General features: G+C 36.9%; 1 protein-coding gene across 2 annotated transcripts in view; it reads right to left on the bottom strand.

Moving 5' to 3' along the window:
• The window catches only part of LOC127979182 (regulating synaptic membrane exocytosis protein 2-like), a 127,784-nt gene that overhangs the window by 53,724 nt on the left and 52,554 nt on the right, over positions 1 to 21,506 (bottom strand). Inside the window, exons 4-11 of one of the 2 annotated variants that reach the window (XM_052584442.1) lie at positions 19,572 to 20,449; positions 12,698 to 12,909; positions 9,285 to 9,404; positions 8,435 to 8,534; positions 7,321 to 7,444; positions 6,091 to 6,137; positions 5,881 to 5,990; positions 1,423 to 1,470 (exon numbers count right to left, since the gene is read on the bottom strand). In XM_052584442.1, the coding sequence (XP_052440402.1) occupies positions 1,423 to 1,470; positions 5,881 to 5,990; positions 6,091 to 6,137; positions 7,321 to 7,444; positions 8,435 to 8,534; positions 9,285 to 9,404; positions 12,698 to 12,909; positions 19,572 to 20,449 (1,639 nt within the window). Of the gene's footprint in view, positions 1 to 1,422; positions 1,471 to 5,880; positions 5,991 to 6,090; positions 6,138 to 7,320; positions 7,445 to 8,434; positions 8,535 to 9,284; positions 9,405 to 12,697; positions 12,910 to 13,006; positions 13,072 to 15,696; positions 15,766 to 19,571; positions 20,450 to 21,506 lie in introns of those variants that run through there. The other variant, XM_052584443.1, reaches the window with a different exon arrangement.

Genomic DNA, 21,506 nt, shown 5'->3' on the forward strand with positions numbered 1-21,506 from the left:
AATCAAATTCATCCAAAAATGAAGTTAATCATTTATTTTGAAATAAATCAAAAGTTTAATGCACTCATTTGAATAAATCCTAAATATTTTTTAGAAATAATTAAATCAGTGTTAATTATTTAAATCTGCCTATTTATTTATTAAATAATTAAATGCACAAATTTCTTTACAATATTTCAATGTAATGTATGTTATGTAATAATATAAATGTTTTTAAATATATTTTCAAATATTTTTCTACATGCACAATAGTATTTACTAAATTAATAAATGAACACCACTAGTTTTATTTCCCAAATGACATTTAATTATTTCATCTCGCGCACTTCTCAAGTGTTCATTGATAGAAATGTGCAGTCTTCCCAGTATTTGCCCTTCCAGATCACTAGAGCTGAAAGAAACACACATCTGTAATGCACCTTTAGAGAGAACTCGCTATTCTAGATGGGTACTTCAGTCTAATGCATGCAGCAAAGCAACAGAAAGAGCTCAGTACAGACTAGAGCAATCCAGGAAGCTTCCATTGCAAAAAACAGCAGGGGGAAGGCTTCAGTCCAAACAAATTGTACCGTTCGATTCTTCTACAGACGTACCCAGGTCTGTGCTTTTATTAGTTGACTGCATCAGGAAACAGTATGAAATATATATATATGTATATGTATATCACTGCAGGTATAATGTCAATGACATCTTGCCAATTTTAATCTTTTTGCATTCCACATAAGAAAAAAAAAGCCACACAGGTTTGCCTAAATAGTCTTTGGTACAATTTGTTTATTAACTATGAGGTTTAGAGAAATTCTCTACATTGGAAAATGCAATATCATCTCAAAAGTGTGGTAAATAACATACTGTATTTCTTCATTGTAACACAGAACATTATATTTGATAGTACTGATCCAGACCGGGATTCATTTGTATTAACAATTGTAAAATCATGAATTTCTCATACTGACTTTAAACTAGGAAAACATATGCATTTCATACAAACTATTGTCTATACAACATAATACAAATATAATGTTCCATGTTACATGACAAAGAATGAAAAAAAACTTTAACAAGCGATGCTAAAAACATGGCACATTTAAAAAGTTTAAAAACTGTTTATAATGCATGCAGAATTTTTCAGCCTCAGCAAGATGGCCATCCAATTAATTAAGCAAATTTTATATTGTAATAATGAAACAGCTCTTATGAATTGTGGTTATAAATCGGAAGGGCAATGACATAACGTTGGGGGGAAAAAATTAAATCTGAAACAAAAAGCAAAGGGGAAGAAACTTTCCTGCAGTGCATTTTCCAAGTAACGCACAGAGAGAGAGAGAGAGAATAATGAAAGATTGAGAAAGACTGCCAGAAATGAAAGAAAAGATTAAAAAAGGGACTGAGCAGAGAAAGAGAGAAGTCTGACGATGTTACCTGGACCCTAGGGACAAAAGGCGTGGTTCTTCTACTAAGGCATGGACTCTGGATAAGCAAAATTAACAAAGAAAACAAAAGCAATACAACTGAACCAAAACTGCACACAGGCACAGAAATCAAAACAACCATCTGAGAAGAGATTTAGCCTAACTGAGTGACATAAGACAGCTGTTCAATTATCAGACTATTTCACACTCAAACATTAACAAAATCGTACAGCATTAATAAACTTAAGTCTATATGTGAGTACTGAATGTGTCAAAACATAATTCATAATGCAACACAGTGACATATAAACTATTTTCAAAAAAATGTAATACAAAAATAGTTCCATGAAATGTGACAAAGAATGAAAAATGTTTGTCTAATTTAAACTCAATGTTAATAATAATAATAATATTAATTAAAAAAAACACACATTTAAAAAGAGAGTAAAAAATATCACATTAAACTATTAAATGATTACCCTTAAGGTTGCGTCTAAACATGTAATGCATTGGTTGTGTTTCTCAATAACAACAACATACAGCAATAATCAGTATATGTGTGTGTTAAGTATTCTGACTTCAATATTTTAGGATAAATCTCCCTCATTCCAAACAAAAATAAAACAAATTTACTAGGGATGCACGATATTGGATTTTGGCCGATACCGATACCGATATGGATATATTTACATTTATTTGGAAAGAACACAAAGTCTTCCCAGAAATAATATGCAAAATATTATTATTTGTTTGGTTAGTTTTTAACAACTTTAACAATAATGACGTTTTTTTTTTTTCACAGTACTTTGAAGCGGTTGTAATAGCTTTAAATAAACTATACATCAACTGCTGCATTGTTTTCACAGAAAGATGCAGCGTTAACCCTAACATTTTATTTTAAGATTTAACATTTGTAGGTCGTCTAAAGCAATGGAGCTGTAAAACAATTATGAAACTGTTTTAGAGTTTATGATTTAGTAAAAAATAAAACATATTACACATTAATTAATAAATCAGTATATATAAAATTATTTACATTTGCAAGCGACAAGTTCATGTAAGCTATAGCTTCTGACCTTTAAATGAAAACATACTTATTATTTTATGACATCATTTACTGCTTTATTTAATCAGAAATGCAGTCTAAATGTTATTTATGTAGGCTATTTTCTTTTATCATAATTAGAAGGACACCAGCTTCGAGCGCAACAACACAAAAATGAGCAAAGAAAGCAAAAATACACAGGCATCCTCAAAACCAGTGCCAGAAGAGCTAACAGCGAGACGTGGGTCAGCTTCTTTAGCCTGGAGATGGCTTGGTTTTGACAAAAAAGACGAGCAACAGAAGTCGCCCAGCTTTAGAATTGGTCGCAAGCAGATCGCCGTATAGCACCGTACCACAACCAACCTCTTCCATCATCTCCGTACAACGCACAAAACACAGTTTGAGGAGTATTAAAGACTTCGTGCTGAACAAAACAGCACTGCTGCTACAAATGCCATCTGTGTTATTTTGTTCCTTTTGTCTTTTTTTTTCCTCATCTTTTATATTAATATAACATATAAAAATGTTAAATTGTGTTGTGTTCTAATGTTTACATTTTACAAAACACACATTTTTTTTAAAGAGGTAGTCACGTTGTTAGTCTATTACTAATAGAGTACTGTTTGCAAAGCACAGTTAATTTATTACGTACATATATTGTACTGAAAAAGCACTGTTCTTGTATTCAAATAAATATTTAGTACAGTAACTTCATGTTTAAATCAATAATGTCTCATATCTTTATGTACTAGTAATTCCATACAATAATAGGTCAAATGCAGCAAGTCAAAAGACCAACTGGACCTCCTTTGCCAATATGGATTGGCAAAGGATTGCAAAATTATCGTCTGAATATTGACATCGAGATATTGAAAAAAAAATATCGAGATACACATTTTTGTCAATATCACCCACCCCTATTTAAAGCCATTATCGGCTGATTCTGATATCAGTCTGATAGTGGTTAAACGGATCGTAGTTGACCTGTGATCCCCACAGACCATGCCCAGCAGTTCGGCATACATGTGATCCGCAGATTAACTGCAAATGTAACCGTAATAAAGTACAAGTTTATCATTTGTTCGTATTTACACAAGCAAGCAGATTTCAAACAATTCCAGAGAGAAAAGGCGAAAGGGAACTCAATCCGTTACTCACGCGCTGTTCTCTACGCGCACAAACGTGAAGTGCGCACATGCGTCTCAGACGGCACACGAACACCAAACTGAATTCTCTTCTGAATCCTCTGAACTGACACATACACATAAAACTATGTTTCAAGTGAATGAAAACAGCTGAGAAAGAAATCAGTCGGATGTGATGTGTATCATTATATTGTATCTGTGCATCAGGTCTTAAAGGGACAGTGGCCTATGATAATCAAACAACAAAACAGCGGTGATAAAAATCTATATTTGATTTATTTAGTCAACACTATGCAGTGTTATTTTCCTTAGTTATTGCATTTCTGTATTTGAATACTACTTGAAAACTTAATTTCTATTTGTACTGGAATGTTGTCTTTAATCATGTTTAAACTTTCTTGGTTAAACTAGTAGTATTTGCTGTGGTATCAAATAAGTACTTTGCTTTAAGTAGTAAATGGAAATAAAGTTAAATTGAAATATTTGTATTTTCTTGCTGATCCAAAAAAAATTCCCATCTGTGGTTCAAAAACCATTATGTGATCCGAACCATGAGATTTGTAATCCATTGAACCACTACAGTTAGATAATATCGTGCATCCCTAAATTTTACAAAAGCACAAACCATAATGAGACATTAAAGCATCGCCCCGGAAAGAAGAACAGATACACTTCAGCGCAAAAACAGAAAAAGCACATCCATTATTAATATCAATAATCAGCATTTCCTTTTACATTTAGCACGTTTAGAGTGATGGCTACAGCCCATTTCCTTAAAACAATTAAATGGCACAATAATGGCCAATCTGTTTCCATGACTGAAGCACTTTACTGTACTGTGTGAACACCTAGGTCAAAATTACCCCGCAGACGTCTCAGGCGTACAGTTAGAGACACTGATAACGCAATTGGCGTGAATTATTCATACGCTATGTTTCAATCTGCAGGTTGATCATTCAAGTAAATGCAACAACTCGAGCAGAAAGTACAATAGCTAGTCTTTCAAGGAAGTGCTTTTACCTTACATCCTGATCTGCAGTGCTGTGTCTGAGCAATGTCAATCAGGTAACAAGCTTGAAAACTAAGAATACTTTTTCCCTTTTGGGATTCTTTCCAGGACCCGATCTGGTCTGATGGACACTGTCTAGCACTGACACACAAGTGTCTAGAAAACACACCTGACTAGTAAATACAAGATGCATTTATATATATAATACTGAGTCTTGTGGAGTGACTCACAATATCTATTTCTAATTGCTCAATCTTTAGAGAATCCTTAAACATTTTTTAAATTAGGTCACCAACAGCAAGTAAATAAGAATTTTTTATGATTGTAAATTAGGAAGAGGGAGAATTTTAACTCTTACAATTAATCAAATATGTAATATTTATGTGGAGATATTGTTATAATTATTGTATCGGCAATGACTATGTGAAATATCTGTATTTGTCACACTGGAAGACCATTAATATTGTAATGTGTGTAAACGTACTCGGTCTGCTTCTAAAAACACTGTTCAAAAGTTTGGCGTCAGTAAGATTTTTAGCTTCTTATGCTCACCGAGGCTGCAAATGTTTGATCAAAAATACAGTAAAAAAATATATATATTCTAAAATATTATTACAATTTAAAACAACTGTTTTCTATGTGAATATATATTAAGATGTAATTTATTTCTGTTATCAAAACTGTATTTCCAGCATCACTACTCCAATCTTCAGTGATCCTTCAGAAATCATTCTAATATACTGATTTGCTGCTCAAGAAACATTTCTGATTATTATAAATGTTGAAAAAAACTGTGCTAATTGTAATTCTGGATTATTTGTTGAATAGAAAGCATTTCTTTTAAAAAAAATAATCTTTTGTGGCATTAGACATTTTTTTTTTTTACTGTCACGTTCGATCAATTCAATGCATCCTCTCCCAATTTCTTAATTTTTTAAATAAAAACAATTTTACGGACCCCAAACTTTTGAACAGTACTGTAAATTCTAACTTAAATTCTTAATGTTAAAAAAGTAGTCCGTGTCCATTTGTCATCTCTGCACATGTTCTTTTCTTGTGTGATCTTATTTACTAGAACCCCTTGGTTTTTGATATGAGCAATGATACGTTCTGTGCAAATGAACAGTGAACACTGGAAAACTCAGTACACTAATCGCTAAACCTCAAAGCTAGTGGCATTTCATCAGTGAAGCCCTGAGATGAGCGGCCAAAGAAAAGCACAAGAAGTGCAGAGATCAGGCACATGTGCGGACGTGTGCTGGTACTCACCGAGAGCTGTCCGGACAGATACTGAGGGTTGTCCCGGAGCATGCCAGGACTCATGGGGGACGTGACCGAGATGGACGGACCCATCTTTTGCGATTCAAAGGAACTTGAACCTGAAAAGAATCGTCAAAAAATGCTCAAATTATTCCCCTGCTGGCAAATACAGTGCTCAAGTATTGATCCGTATTATAGATCAAAACTAGCTAAACTTACTTGATTCCAGTTGTCCATGTGTGCTCTCTGGTATTCTAGGGACATCTCTAGAAGGAAACAGTGAAGAGCATAGGAATGATAGCAGGTGTGTGTCTGTAAATAACAACTCAGGGCTTCCCTCCTCTATATCAGAAGGCTATATCAGATGGATGATATACTGTAGCTAAAAGGTTAAGCTTTGATGAATTTAAATATGAATCCTGGTATTTATTTATATTCTCTGCAATGGTTTTAAACCATAATTTCAACCAGACAAGCCACTGTTGTCGAAAAGATTAACATTTTTAAATCAATAAGTAAAATAGAGTACATGTAATTAAAATGAATTAAGACATCCAGACTGTTTTTTTTATTTTTTATAAATTGATATTTATTTTATATACGCCGTAGTTTATAAATGGCAATATTTACAAACATTACTCCAGGCCAGAAGTCTGGGATAATTAAGATATTTCTGAAGAATGGCATTTTCAACATTGATAATAATACAGATTTTTGTTTTAAGCTTTAAAACAGAATATCAGAAGGATTTATGAAGGATCATGTGACAAAAGACTACAGAAATCATGCTGAAAATTCTGATTTGATCACAGAAATAAATTACATAAAAAATAAAACAGTTATTTTAAATTGCAATAATATTCCAAATATAATTTATATATATATATATACATTTTATTTTATAAAAAAAGAAAAAGAAAAGTACAGCCTTGGTAAGAGACTTATTTCAAATACATAACAATATCATAATAATTTTATGACTGGCAGTGTATATTTTTACTAAAACATTTTAGCGCATGAGAAATGCCTCATGGGAACAGATTGAGTGATTTTTTAAATGATTAGCTGAATTAAAAATGAACTTCCGAAATCTGTTTGCACTTTTGCTACTGAGGATCAAATCAGAGAAAACATTAAAATATTTTAAATATTTTACAATATTTTTACAAACACTACTGCACTGGCGTTGGTCGGTTTTATTGAAATATAATTCCCAAATAAAAAAATCATTAAAATATTCACAGTGCTAGGTCCTCTGTCCTCCCAAAGCACAGACCAGAAGCAGGACTTTCATTTCAAGCAGTGGATATGTTTGTGAGTGTGTATGTAAATATAAGCATTCATATGTTGGGCTCCCACAGGCTATTCTTCTTCATAAAGCTCTATTGTCACAGAAAATGTGCTCTGTGTCCCTGAACTGACAGGTAGAGTACTGTAATGACCACTCACCCGATGGGCCGTGAGACCACCAGCTCCACCTGCGGCTCTGGCTTGGACTCTAGAATGATGTTGTAAACTTCCTTGAATGTGGCTCCCTGTAAGACCCTCCCGTTCCACTCCAGGACCTGATCCCCTGAGGAAGTTAAAGGGATAGTGCACCCAAAAATATCAATTCGGTCCTCATTGACTCACTCTCATGTTGTTCCAAACCCATAAGACTTTCATTCAACTTAGAAACATTTTTAATTGAAAACTGAGAGATTTTATCCCCTCCACTGGACGTTCATGCAATCGAAACTTCAAAGCTTCAAAAAGTTCATAAAGACATAATAAAATAAATCCATACAGTGTCAAAAAGATCCTGTTTTAACTTAAAAACTTGAGCTCAACTGCTGCTTTAAATTTATGTATAAGCAACGGAGTTAAGACTAAATTAGGTCAAATGAATTGAAAATGTTGAATTATTATTAAAAGTTATTGTAAAAATGTACATTGCCATGACGTGCTGATCAAGTCATTTGTTACAGTGTATGAATCGAGCAGTGTCAACAAAACAAATGAAGATATTTTTAACGAAACTCTACTGAAAATCAATTCCACCCAAACCTTCAGTCTTCAAAGAGTACAAGAAGACATAGTAAAGATAATCAGAATAAATCAAGTAGTTTAACTGAAACACAAATGATGATATTTAATGAATAGTGATTTCTATTCCTCAATCGAAATTCCACTCCACCAAATCTTTCAAACGTCAAAAAGTACATAAAGACACTGTAAAAGTAATCTATACAGTATGAGAGTATTTTTGTATGAACTTACCCTTACCCTAAAAACATAGAAAGGACCCTCTATATATTAAGTGTCCTCAAATACTGTACATTTAATCATGTGAAATTAATCATTTGATACAATGCACTTTGCACAGAGGTGCTTTGCAAATCAACATGAACACAATAGGTACATTGTTCCCAACAATTCATTACTTTATTATTAAGTACATTGTATTTAAAGGCACTTGATATAAAGCAGGACCTAAAAACCTCATCTACAGACTCTCATAACTCAGCAGGACTGTTAAAGCAGCAGCTCTGACTTCACATGGTCTCTGAATAGATGTGTTCACCTGGTCGGAGATGGCCGACAGTGTCTGCTAGACTTCCTCTCTTCACCTTCGTAATGAAAGCACAAAGTCTGCCAGACTCGGTCATCTTCCCTCCCACCACCTGCAATACAGACCATGCACCATATTTTAAATATATTTTACATCAAGTTACCAACTTAAAAGGGCTTAAAAGGTAATTATTGACGTGGAATTTAAAGGCTGAAAGTTTGACCTGTGCTATGAAGAAATGATGATCCACATCAGTACCATGTGTGATAACACTAAGATTGAACTGGAATTGCTGGTAGCGTCATTTACAGTTTTTGCATGCTATTCTGCATTGTTTTAATACCCCACTCACTAAAAGAACAAGACAAATCAAGCAAACGCACCCACTAAATAATGCTAATCACAGTTTGCACAGGAAATATTGGCTCTCTATTCACAGAAATGTAGTCAGATAATGGCTGGAAGACAGTGAGTGGGCAAACTTACAGGAACTAAGGCACACCACCACCAAATAGTACCTTAATTTACCATTTTGTGGGAATAGTTATTGCTTAACTGTAAGAGAAAAGGAACATAAGTAACCAGTTTATAATTAAGGGTGTAACGATGCACCAATACCATGGTTCGGTTTCCGGGTTTGGAGCCACGGTTTGGTTGGGTTATGTTTGCTGTAGGGGGTAGGGTTCATGGCATGGCACCAGCAATGCGAAAGAACACTTCATTTTTAACTTAATAGTAATGATAATAATAATGCTCTGTTAGTTCGTGTTAAATAATTCATTAACAAACGAGACTTGAGAGATCTCAGATCATTAGCATGGCTTTGATCGAGTGATGTTTGACGGTGTTTGGGCATCCTTACCTTGAGGCCCAGCAGTGCCCCTGTGTCTCTGGGCACCGTGCCATCTTTCATCCGCTTGTTTAGCACCACCCGCCCTATTAGGCGCTCTCCATCTTTGGATGGCTGCCATGTCACCGGGTGCTACGGGGTCAAAGTTACAATACACCTCTGGTTTTTATACAAGTTTACACACACAGCACGTTACAAACATACGCACACATGCACAGGCTCAGGAGATTAAAGGAGGAGCTCAACTCTTGTTTGCTGTGGTGTAGGATAGGGTTTGATTTAATCCATTGGGAAGTGATAGAGTCATGACAAGTTGGTGTTACAGGCCAGAATGGAGTTACAAGATTGGTAAGAGAAGATGGTAACACTTTAGATTGGAGAACACTACTATTAACAAGTTGCTTGTAAGAATGAATATTACTAGCACACTGCCTGTTTATTAACACCTATAAAGAACGATGCATAACACGATGCCTACTACAACAACTGCCTTACTGACTATTAATAAACAGCAAATAAGTAGTTTATTGAACAAACATAATAGCTAGTCTAAAGTGTTACCGAGAAGATCTGTAAAAGAGAGTAGAGATAGAGATTTGTAACGTCAGCTGAAAACAAAAAGTTATTTCATTTTGATGAAAAAGTATGAAGACAAAAACAGGCACACATGAATCTTGTCAATAAGACCAGGAACACAAATTAAGCACATAGGGACTAAATAAGATTATGTTTGTATTTGCAATAAATACCACAACATTTACAGTATTTAAAAGAAACAAAGTAAAATTCAAAATCCGTTCATCATTTTGCACTCTCATGTCATAAACCAATATAAGTTTATGGAAGTTTTCAAATCTGATTCACACGGTGCACCAAAACACAATATTGGTGCCATATTTGATGTCAATGTACAATATTTTATTTTTATTTTTTTCTTGGCACACTATGGTGTTAAAACTTATACCATACGTGCACCATATGTGAATTGTATGTGATTTAAGATCTGGTCTGCACTGTAAAAGAATAAATGTCTATTAACTCTAAAATACAATGCTGTTTCCTACAGTCTTAGAGGTCTGGAACGACACGAGGGTGAGGAAACGATGGCAGGATCTTGGCATTTGCTAACAGCGTGAAAGTAATTGTCTTCAAAAGAATTTCCCACACTATGGGGTTTGGTTTGAGAATTTATTACAGACACAACAGTCAGGACAAGGTGAGAGGTATCAAGCACACAATTCTGGATAAGCAGTAAACTAGATCAGCAGTTCTCAACTGGTGAATAACAATACTGTGTGGATAGGACACTTATTAGTCGTTTGAAGCAATAACCTCCTAGAAGCAGTGGTTTACAGTGATTTTAGAACGGCTGTGGGATGTTTCTACAGAACGGAGGGGAGTTGCATTGAGTTGTACAGTAATACTGATTTAATAAGGTCACAGGTGTGTGTTTGCGCAGTATTTTATTATGGCTTCAAGTTCAAACATTGCCTAACCAATCATAAAGAACCAGAGCTATTTTATAATAAATAATGCTGAATCTGACTGCATTTCACAGAACTAGAAACCACAGCCACCACAAGTTTAACTACTTGAAGTTATGCCCCCTACAAGGAAAGAGCCAATTGAATTTAGTAATCATGATTGTTTTCCCCTACTTTTTAAAGTATTTTAGTTATGAAACCCTACAGTTACTGCATTTAACTGCAAAACTGAAAATTTCACTAATAGCAGTTATTTCATACGTGACAAGATTTGACTGTTTAATCCTATAAACATTTTACAAATAAAACACAGCATTAATATATCATATACTTGAAAAGATTATTTCAATAGTTGTATCAACGACATCCACAAGCCATTTTTTCTTTGCGGAAAGCGTAACTTGTAGTCATCATGGTTTGTGATACTTTGGAACGCAGGCATAAAATGAAAAATCTAAATAGAATACTTAACACTAAAGAGAACATCAAATATTTTGTTATTGATGTCAAAGTATATACATCCAATCCAATCTAACTTTTTTTTTTTTTTGCTCAGTTTTAACATAAATCTTCACTCACTTGATTCTTCATATACTTGTTAAAAAGTTCCAACGGATTCCAACATGGGCAAGTTGGCAATACAATAGTTCCCCTCAAAATAATTAAAGCTACATAAGAGTAAAGGAAGATACAACTCAGTCTACAATTAATTGTTGGTGTCAACCATACTGTGTGATTTTTTGTGATTAATTAAAGTGAACTAGGAGTGCTGTGAAAGGTATCCAGCAACAAGCAAATTGTATGTCCAACCTGAATGAAAAACGTTGATTTGAATCACAGCCAGTCAGAAGACATTTAATATTTAATAGGCTATATGTGGTGGAGGATTTTGGACCAATAAGATTTTAAAGTGGGTGGGACGATGCAATGCAATGCTGCAAAAACTAAACCAAAAAATTAACAAAATGTTAGAGTACCCGTTAGTCAGCACAAAATCTCAAAAGTTATGCTTGTTGCTTTATCGCATCACATATCGTTTGCAAATACACAAATATTAACGATAACACTATTTTAACTAGTATTTACTATTTGCTTATTAGCATGCATATTACTAGCATACTGGCTGTTCATTAGTACTTATAAAGCACATGCTATTCTGCATGACCATATTTTAGATCCCTTAATCCATCCCAATACCTAAACATACTAACTAGTCATCACATTAGGAGTTTATTGAGACAAACGTCACAGTTAATATTAATTTATTTAGCTAAATAAGTTAACCAATGGTTAAACCAATTCACAAATACCAATATTTAATTTTAAACAACAAAACCAGTTGAGAAGCACTGATCTAGATCAATCCACTGATTAAGCAGTAAATTGCTCTCACACCCTCAAGCAGTATGGATGTAGCAAGCTATTTCTATTCGCTATCGCAAAAGATGCGATGAACGAAACCAATGATGGGACAGAAAAGCAGAGCAGGAAGAATGAGACAGTGAAAAGGGGAAAAGAAAAACAACTGCTTAGTGCGAGATTGATTCCCACACTAGTCTATCCCCCGTGTTAAAGCTGAGACTGAAGGATTGTGTGGAAAAAAATCATGTCAGGAAATCCCAAAGGGGGGAACAGCGTGAAAAGGTGACGTGACCAAGTGAGGAAAACAGGTTAGCAATCAGAATGGAGTATCTGTCCGCATCGAGAAGCATGCAGCATATGGAGCAAACAGTGCCAGGAAGTTTGTCATTCAATCTTTCTGAGTGTTAGGATGCGCTACAACTTTGCAGCCAAAAGACAGTGGAGCAAAGCAAACCAGAGTGTTTTCCTCTCATTTGAGAGGCGTGATTAGAGCAGGAAACCCTCTAGGGGCAGAAACAGACAGTCGAGCAGGTCAGTCACAGGAAGTTAGAGGCAGGCGGCAGGAAGTAGTCTCAGTACCTTGTCACTATGGCTATGCTCCTCGTTTAGCGTGGTGCTACTGCACGTGTCAACCCCTGAATCTTTGACCTGCGGTTCGCACCACTCCACATCTGCGTCGTGGGAGAGCTCCCGAAATCGCACCACTGTCTTTTGCCTCTCAGACGGGGCATAACTGGCGTCCAAAAAATATGCCTGCTCATTTGTTTTTCTTTTTCCCCTTTGAATGTTGCCTAAAAGTTATGGATGATATAAAAAAAGGAGGAGAAACAAAACATGCAGAGGTGAATTAATCGAGGGGAAATGGGGTGAGAGGGTCTCAAGCCTCACCATAGACATTGAGGAGGCCTCGCTATGCCAAGACGCATGGTCCCACCAGTGACCATCCATATCTCCTGAGGACAGCACAGTGAGAGGACACACACGCACACACTCGTGTCAACAAGATTTCACTTATATAGGCAAATGTGCAACATTCATTTACTCACATGCTTTCTCTTACAGCTCTTTGAAAGGTGTAGTTGAACAAAACTGAAACTGCTGCCATTATTTACTCACCCTCACGTTGTTCTGCAAGCGTACAACTTTCTTTCTTCCGTGAAATATATATTTTAAAGCATGTACTAGCCATTTTGTTCCATGCAAATCCAATGAACGGGGACTGCAGCTTGCAAAAAGGATGTTAACGATAAAAACTGCAATGCCTGGTTCAAGAATGGATCGTTCTTCTGTGTTTGGTTCAAGATCTGGTTTGCGAAATTAAACCACTTGATTAATAATGAAATGGAGTTATAAGAACAACTTATGTGATACTTTTATAGGGCTTTTGTGAAACCTTCAGTCTCCATTCGTTGCAATTACATAAAAAAAAGAACTAATGCATTTTTTTTTATCTTGTTTGTTTTTTGACAGAAGAAAGAAAGTCATACAGGTTGGTGACTAATGAGGGTGACTAAATTGTTGGGTTAATTATCACTCTTGAAATAAACACATGTAATAATTGCCCTCATTTTTCTTAGTATACACTTATCCATAAAGCTAATAGAATGAAAGAACATATACAGATATTTTAAAAGTGTATAATGTAAAAAAAAAAAAAATTAAAAAAAGAGCAACACAACTGCAACACAACCAAAACTACAAGAAAAACCCTGTCCAGCAATTTAAGTCACAAATATTGGCTTCTTATTTCAACATCTGAAAGTACATGTTCTGAGAAAGCAAATTACCTGAGTGCCATACATCTAAACAGCACTATTTCTGTTGACAGAGGTTGAAGACACAGACATTAAAATCTAGTGCTTAAATGACATATAAAAGACATATTTTTTTTTCAGTTTGATACTGCTCAATGCTTGAATAATTTACATAGCACCATAAAATGCATCCCATTTTGCTGATGTTGCATATGGGATATTAAACACATACATATATATTGTGCATATTTTCTGTTATGAACACATAGATATTCTCACTGTATTCCTGGGATGTCCGGCTAGTTATAGTATCAAGGAATCATTTAAGGCACAAAACCTTTAAACACACAAATGCCACAGAGAGTTCATCATCAATAAAAAAAAACGTTAAGCATATAAATTTGTGTTATAACATTAGTTAAAAAAAAAAAAAAACTTTCACTATTTGCAAGCCAAGCAATATAACTCCATAATAGAGATTCAGGCAACTTATGGTGAGAAAGCAAACATTTCCATTAAAAAGTAAAGTTTCCCAAGTTCCCAACTCTAACTTGTAAATTGTGTTAGTATTTTATAACCTTACTTCTTTTGTCTTGCAATTATTTACATGGGGTGGCAGGCAGATGGATTTGCAATGTGGAAATATTGTACTGATACTTCTTAGCAGTGTAAAACAAAGAACACGGTCCAGTTTCAAGGTCCTTTAAAAATAAACTGGACTGGATTTGTGTAAACCATCGTCATAGGACCCACTTCATATGTGCAAAATAATAGCTAGTTACATCTGCCTGTGTCATCAGTACAATATATTTGATTAAGAAACCAAGCTGTAGTTTAAAGATGAAAAATATGGTTATTATGCATCCATAATTTTACAGCCAGATTCAGTGTAATATCACGATGGCACTATAATAAATTGATAAAATAATTTGTATCCATAGCACAGAAACTTTAATATTGCAGACGTCTGATTACTGCTGCCAACATTGCATCACCCTGTCCCCAATTTCCCTGCCAGCATGCAGTGATATCAATATGCAACCATGAAAAGAATGAACGCTGTAAAAACTTACTTCTCTAGACATTACTACTGCCTTAACATACACCATGCCTCACAAACCAGAACCATTTGCTATTTGTCCAAGCACCATGTGCAGACTGTTCCCAGCGTCTTCAGGAAGAAAAAAAAATTGTTCTGTGTAGTCCCAAAATATTGTTGATAATCCGTCTTTGCTGCACCACCCCTTCCAAACCTTGGCAAGTAAAAGTTCTGCAAAGCTGATTTATTCAACTACATCCACCGGAACAAGGACTAGAACTCAACTACAGCTCTTCAAATCACACTTGGGTCAGTCTTTAAAGGTCTTGCACATCCCCTTCAAAACAGACGCCAAACCCGGCTGTTAGCCCTTTTTTCATTGTCTTTCTCTTTCACTCTCTCTATCTCCTTGCACTGAAATGGAGTTCATGCCTTAGAATAATGAGCTTACCGTTATTCTTGTAAGCCAGCTCAAACACCTTGCCCTACATAGTCCCCACATCACAACAGACTGTTTCCCTGAGTTTGCCGGGCTGATCCCTGACTCCAAGAACCTCTACAGTTTGTTCATGGCTTCATGGAAGTAAGCATTGGCCTCAATCACTTGCAACCAACCAATACAACGATTCCTTTTCTTTAGATTTTCCAACCTTCCGTTTGGTGGTTTTTACACAAAAGTGAAAGTTCAGAGCAAACAATTAAGTTAAATGTCTTTACTGCAAAGTGCACAGCAGCAGAATAGTCACCACTCCAAATGTTGGCAGTCTGATGAAATATTGACTTACCACCATTTTCCCAGGCTTCACACAGCGTGCCGTCTTTGTGTGTGCCTCCACTAGCTTGCTACTTTGACCAAATCCTTTTCTCTTTCTGCAGGTGGGGAGGGAATTGACCACTTTGAACCAATCAGGTTGGGTTGTCACTGACTGATTGACGTATGTCCAATGGCACCCATTGGAAAGACAAGCTTGTCAGAGATCAAGCTCCTTTCTGTCTACAGTCAAGAAGGTGTACCACTCTTATGAGGTCAGATGGAGTGATTGGATGCTAGATTTGTGGCAACTCTAGAGTTTAATGTTGGATTGGAAATTTTGGGAAACATTCACTGCCTGAACAAATGCCAACACAGTTTCCCTACTGATCAAACATTGGGATTTGTAGATTTGTTGGTGTTTGTTGGGGTGGTGTGAACTAGCCTTTAGAAAGCTGACTGAAACAGAGACTGAGTTTGAGCAGGATGAAGGTTTAAGCAAGTGTCCTACTTTCTTCTGCTCCACTGTAGCCTCTTGAGCGCATCAAGTAGCTGTGGTGGAGAGGTAACAATGACAGATGCACTGGTGCAATTTCACTTACTGAATCTGACATGGAAGTGACCCTCTACCACTGCAAAGCTGCTGGGACTCCCTTTACCTACTTCTGCGGATGAAGGAAGGCTCTTGGGAGCTCTCTAGAGACTGCTCCTGTGCAAAGAGGCTTATCCAATTGAGCTAATTGTGACCCTGACAACATAAGAGCTTTTAGGGGAGGGGAGTATATTACATGGGAGAAAGGAAAAGGAGGAAGAGGAAGGACAGGTACTTCACAGATACCAAAGATAGTAGCATTCCATGTCCATTCCTGGAATCCTAATGATAATGAGCACCATGAAACCAAAAGAAGTGAAAATAAATTTTTTGCTGGTAACGTAAGCAACCACTGATCAGTGGGAGTTTTTAAGAGTCCAGTTGTGTTTTCAGACCTCCAATCTGGTGTATTCTCACTCATTTCAAACTGACCTGGCTCTTAAGTCCATTTCACACCAGAAGAGAAGTGCCACACCACGCTGTTGAGACACTCTCAAAAAACTGAAATCATATCTTTAGGAGTACAATAGCTTGTCACTGGGATAGAACCATTAAATTAGTATTCTTACTCCTAAAACCATTCATAGTAGTAGCTTAATGCTGTGTTCACACCAAACGCGAATAGAGCGTCAAATTTGCGTCTACCGTGTCTAGTTTGCCACTTGACCATTTTGAGATCATTCACTTCATTCGCGCGTGAAATTAACTTCACAACAGATGTGAATTCGCGTTGGGGGGGGGGGGGCTTCTGCCAGCTGAGTTCACACATTTTCAACCGCCATTTTATTCGGATAATTTTCAAAATATTACTGTTATCGTGTCATGAAATGTAGTTAGTTTAAAAGTATTTCAGGCGAGAATGTAGTTGCTTTAAACTCAAATATGCGGTTTATTTATAAAGACAGCGTCTATTTTAAAAAATGTGTTTCGCTGATCAGTGGGAGCTCAGAGCTCGTGTATCTGCCGAGAGCAGCCTCACCTCGGCTAGACCTTCTGACATTTGCGGCTGGCTCTGATGTCTCTTTAGTGGTTCAAAATAAAATATAATTTGTTTGGGGTAAAACGAAACGTTTCTTATCTTTGGCCTTTATTCAATTAATCTATTAATATGCTTTATATATATATATATATATATATATATATATATATATATATATATATAGTCGTAAACGCACCTTTGCATTGACTTAACATTGAAATCATTCACGCCAGACGCTTTATTCGCATTTGATGTGAACACAGCATAAGAGTACACATTATTACTTTAAGGTACCAATTTTTAGGGGTAAAGCCCCGATGACACATACGATGTGCAACTACCTTTATGCAACTTTATGTCTTAAACGCTCCAATTGAGCTTTCCTATGAGTAAGACTCTTTATTTAAAATGCACATGATGGGACATGAATTGCAATTATTTCATGTAGTAAAAAACATGCCACAGATATTAGTTTGAAAATAATTTAGAATAGGGCCGGGACTCGATTAAAAAAATTAATCTAATTAATTAGAGGCTTTGTAATTAATTAATCGAAATTAATCGCATTTTAATCGCATATAAATATTTGACCTGAGAACAGTGAGAAGTAATTTTTTTCACATGGATTTATAGTATACCATTGAATAATGACTGAATACATTGAGTCAATGATTAAAATGATTGCACCAACAAAATAATACATAGTTCAACATAAAGTGTAAAGTCCACGCTAGCTGCTATATGTTTTGCGTTGAGGTGATACTTGAGGCTCGATGTGCTGCGGTGATATGTGAACGCTAGTTGGTGCTCCAGTATAATCGGTCCGCCGAAACTCATCCAGTGAGAAACGTTCCGCGGTGCAAAAATAAGTTATTAAAAATGCGGGAATGTTTTTTTTCTGTAATTAATTAATCTTAGTTAACGCGTTATTTTTTTGTGTAATTAATTAATCTCAATTAACGCGTTAAAGTCCCGGCCCTAATTTAGAATTGTGCTGTACGTCAGTGGTTCTTAAACCGTTCCTAAAGCCTCCCTGACGTGCTGCCCATTTTGAACCTCTCTTTTTTTTGACAGATCCAGTTCAGGCTATGGAGTACTTTACTACTCAGTTGATTCAGGTGTGTTAAAAGAAGACATCCAAATTGTGCAGTGCCCTGGAGATTCAGTCTGAAAAGCCTGGCTGTATGTAACAAAGAAACATGGGCATGGCTGAAAAAGGCAATTTGGTTAGACATTCTAAATATCTTACATCTTAAAGAATCATATTAGATGTTATACATGTCAAGATGTACATTGCCTTGCTCTTAGTTCTTTGTCAGACCTACAGGGCATCATGTCAGCTGAGCTCATAGTAATATTCTCACTTTGAATGTCTAACAGCAAAAGCTGTAGAAATTCCTATTCTAACAGGATACTACTTAACAGTGAACGGCAATGCATGACTGTATCCTGTGTCCCCATTCACACTCTAGCATCTTCAGCCGGCTTGCATTACATAATTAAACCTGCTTGAATAATGAAACACCCTCCATGGTTTAAACCCTGGTCATGTGACTCACTCCATGTTATTGCCAGCGTGAGTGGATTCACCTTTATCTTAGTGCAGTTTTAAACTGAATTTAGAGGAGAAATGTCACAAAATAACAGACATGTTATAACTGATCTCAACAACCTCAAAGCACAGAAACTAAAACAAAAATAATTACCAATAGAACTGGCATTTTTACTGAATCTGAGGTCAATGCAAGTCTTATACTTAATTTGCGTTGTTTATGGATGCTCAAATTGGTCAAACTGAGAAACTGCAAGGAGCTTTTAACATGTACGAAAATCTGTATGCGACAGACACAGGTTTAAAAACCACTGTTTGCTGCTTTTTTCAGCCAATTTCTTTGCCTTTTCCCCCTTATGAAAAACATATTTACGTACATGATAAAAGCTCCTTGTGGTTACTTACTTTGACCGATTTGAGCATCCAAAAACCATGCAAACATAGGCATTTAGAATTTCTGCTAGCGATTCCTGTACAGAAAAATCACTTCCCGTCCTCCAGCTGCGTTTTGCGTGTCATCAGAATCACGTGACTGCAAACAAGCTATTACACTATATTTCACAGGCTCGAAATAATACATACAACAGCATTGAACTCTCTGCTGCCCCCACCAGGTCTGGAGCAACATCGTGGTTACCATAAAGCATTGGCTCTTTCTTGGAAACTGATATGATTGGAGTCACATCTGAGATTCCAGAAACATTTAATGCAACTTTTCTCCCTAAAACACTGGAACGTTTATCCATCAGCAATTCAATAATTCCATTCAGAGTCAGCACCGTTTACCTTTATCGCTGAAGGACTCACTCTCCAGCTCCACATCCTCACAGCTGGTGTACTCTGGCGTGGTTGCCAGCTCCTCTTCTGAGCTGCTGAAGCTACCCATGGTTCTGAGCTTGCCTAGGCGTTTGCTGCGGTACGGTCGAGGTGGAGGAGGACGAACCGACTCGGATTGGTCCGAGCTTAGAGAGTCATTTCGTAGAATGATATCCATTTTGTCCTGTTTGTTCCTACGCATGGCTGAGCTAGGGTCCAAGTGGTGCTGTTGGGAAATGGGTTTCCTCGTTGGCTCTGCCAGTCCTCGCCGGCTATCGCCCAACACAGGGCTGCGGTGTGGTGTTGGTGGGCTGTGATTAGACATCCGATGTCCCGGTGAACTCCTGTCCATGGAGTATGAGCGTTGACTTGGGCCTCCCAACGAAGGGAGGCGTGATTGCCGCCCACCGGGCCCATGGAGAGGCTCGTCAAGTTCTGTATAGGCGAGCGAGACATCACTATGACGCCGCTCGTGCCGAGCCCGTGACACCTGGGCATGGATGCGCATCTGCTCCTCGTAGGGCTGGGGTTTGACTGGGTAGCGCGCCAGATTGGGGTCGCTGCGGTATCGGGCCTGGTATTCCTCCTCACGCCGTCTTTGGAGTTCATAGTCCTCTAGCTGGCCATCCAAACGTTGGCCTTGCGAGTGCCAGCGTCCTCGGCTGTCTTGATTACCGTCCACCTCATTGTACATTTTTGAACTCCTCGGCGAATGGCCAGGGTCACGTCCGTAGTCGGACGGAGAGCGGGGCATGCCTCCTTCAGCCGGGGCATACTGCAGTCCTCCTCCCTCCTCCCTTTGGTTATATGCTGCGTTAGGATCCCTAGATGCTGATGGGCTTCTGTTTCTAAGAATGTAAAAGGAAATTAGGTCAGTGTAAGTGGTCAATGCAGTGAGGTGAGGCTAAAACTTTATTTAAACACAAATAAGCTTATGGCACCTTCATTTCTCTTCAAGTGATTCACACTAGGGTTGTACAAAACTACATACATTCGAAGTTACCAAGAGGTGAGTTGTTTGAACAGACTGACACAGACTAAATTGTTGGACGCCACCAGTCACCTCAAGTTCACTGCCCATGAGTCTATCCCCGCTTGGCTTGAGGACTCTCTTGTTATCTAGGCATACGTCAACAAGCATCGCTGTTGTTCCTGCCCTGGAGCTCTTTCATCGTGAGGAGCCCACAGGGCTGTGAAGCTCTGTGAGAGAGGCCAGTTGGATGGGGTTTGGTGGTCTGTCTGCCATAACAGACATTTGAGCCATGGCGTTCATAGTGTTTAACCTGTAAGGGCCGAGTGTTCGGCTCTGGCCAGAGGCATGAGAAGAAGCGTGTCACACTGAGTAAGAGAAATACTGCAGTGCCAAGACAGAGCCAGATGCATTTAGTTCCACCCCTTTCTGTTTCCCTCTCATTAATTAAAGTATGTTATATGACGCCAGACAGTCCCACTTACAGTAGATGCTTTAACTCTCCCACAGCTGGAAAGAGATTGCTAAAATAAAAACCATTTTACTATTGCTCATACTTACAGTTTGTAATTTGAACAAAACCATAAGCTTAAGTGGTAAAGATGAGAATGTGAATGATCTCTCAACGCTTGTTTTATAGGCAGGAATGATACTACAAATCGTGTGGTTTGTTGAGAAGAGGAGCAAGGTTATAATAGTTAGCTAAAACTATAACCATTTAAAGAAATTGTATTACCTGATGCACTAAAATAACTAAAACTGAAATGAACATTTATAAAAACTGCAGAAATTAAAAAGATACAAATATTTATATTAAATATAAATTAAAAATAATTAAAAACAAAAAATTTTATTATTACAAAAATTCAAATGAAAAAGAGACCCAAAATAAGCAGCATCTCTCATTTCAGTGTAGATCAACTTGATGCAGTAAA

The sequence above is a fragment of the Carassius gibelio genome, chromosome B19, assembly GCF_023724105.1.
Source record: "Carassius gibelio isolate Cgi1373 ecotype wild population from Czech Republic chromosome B19, carGib1.2-hapl.c, whole genome shotgun sequence".
Classification (NCBI taxonomy): Eukaryota; Metazoa; Chordata; class Actinopteri; order Cypriniformes; family Cyprinidae; genus Carassius; species Carassius gibelio.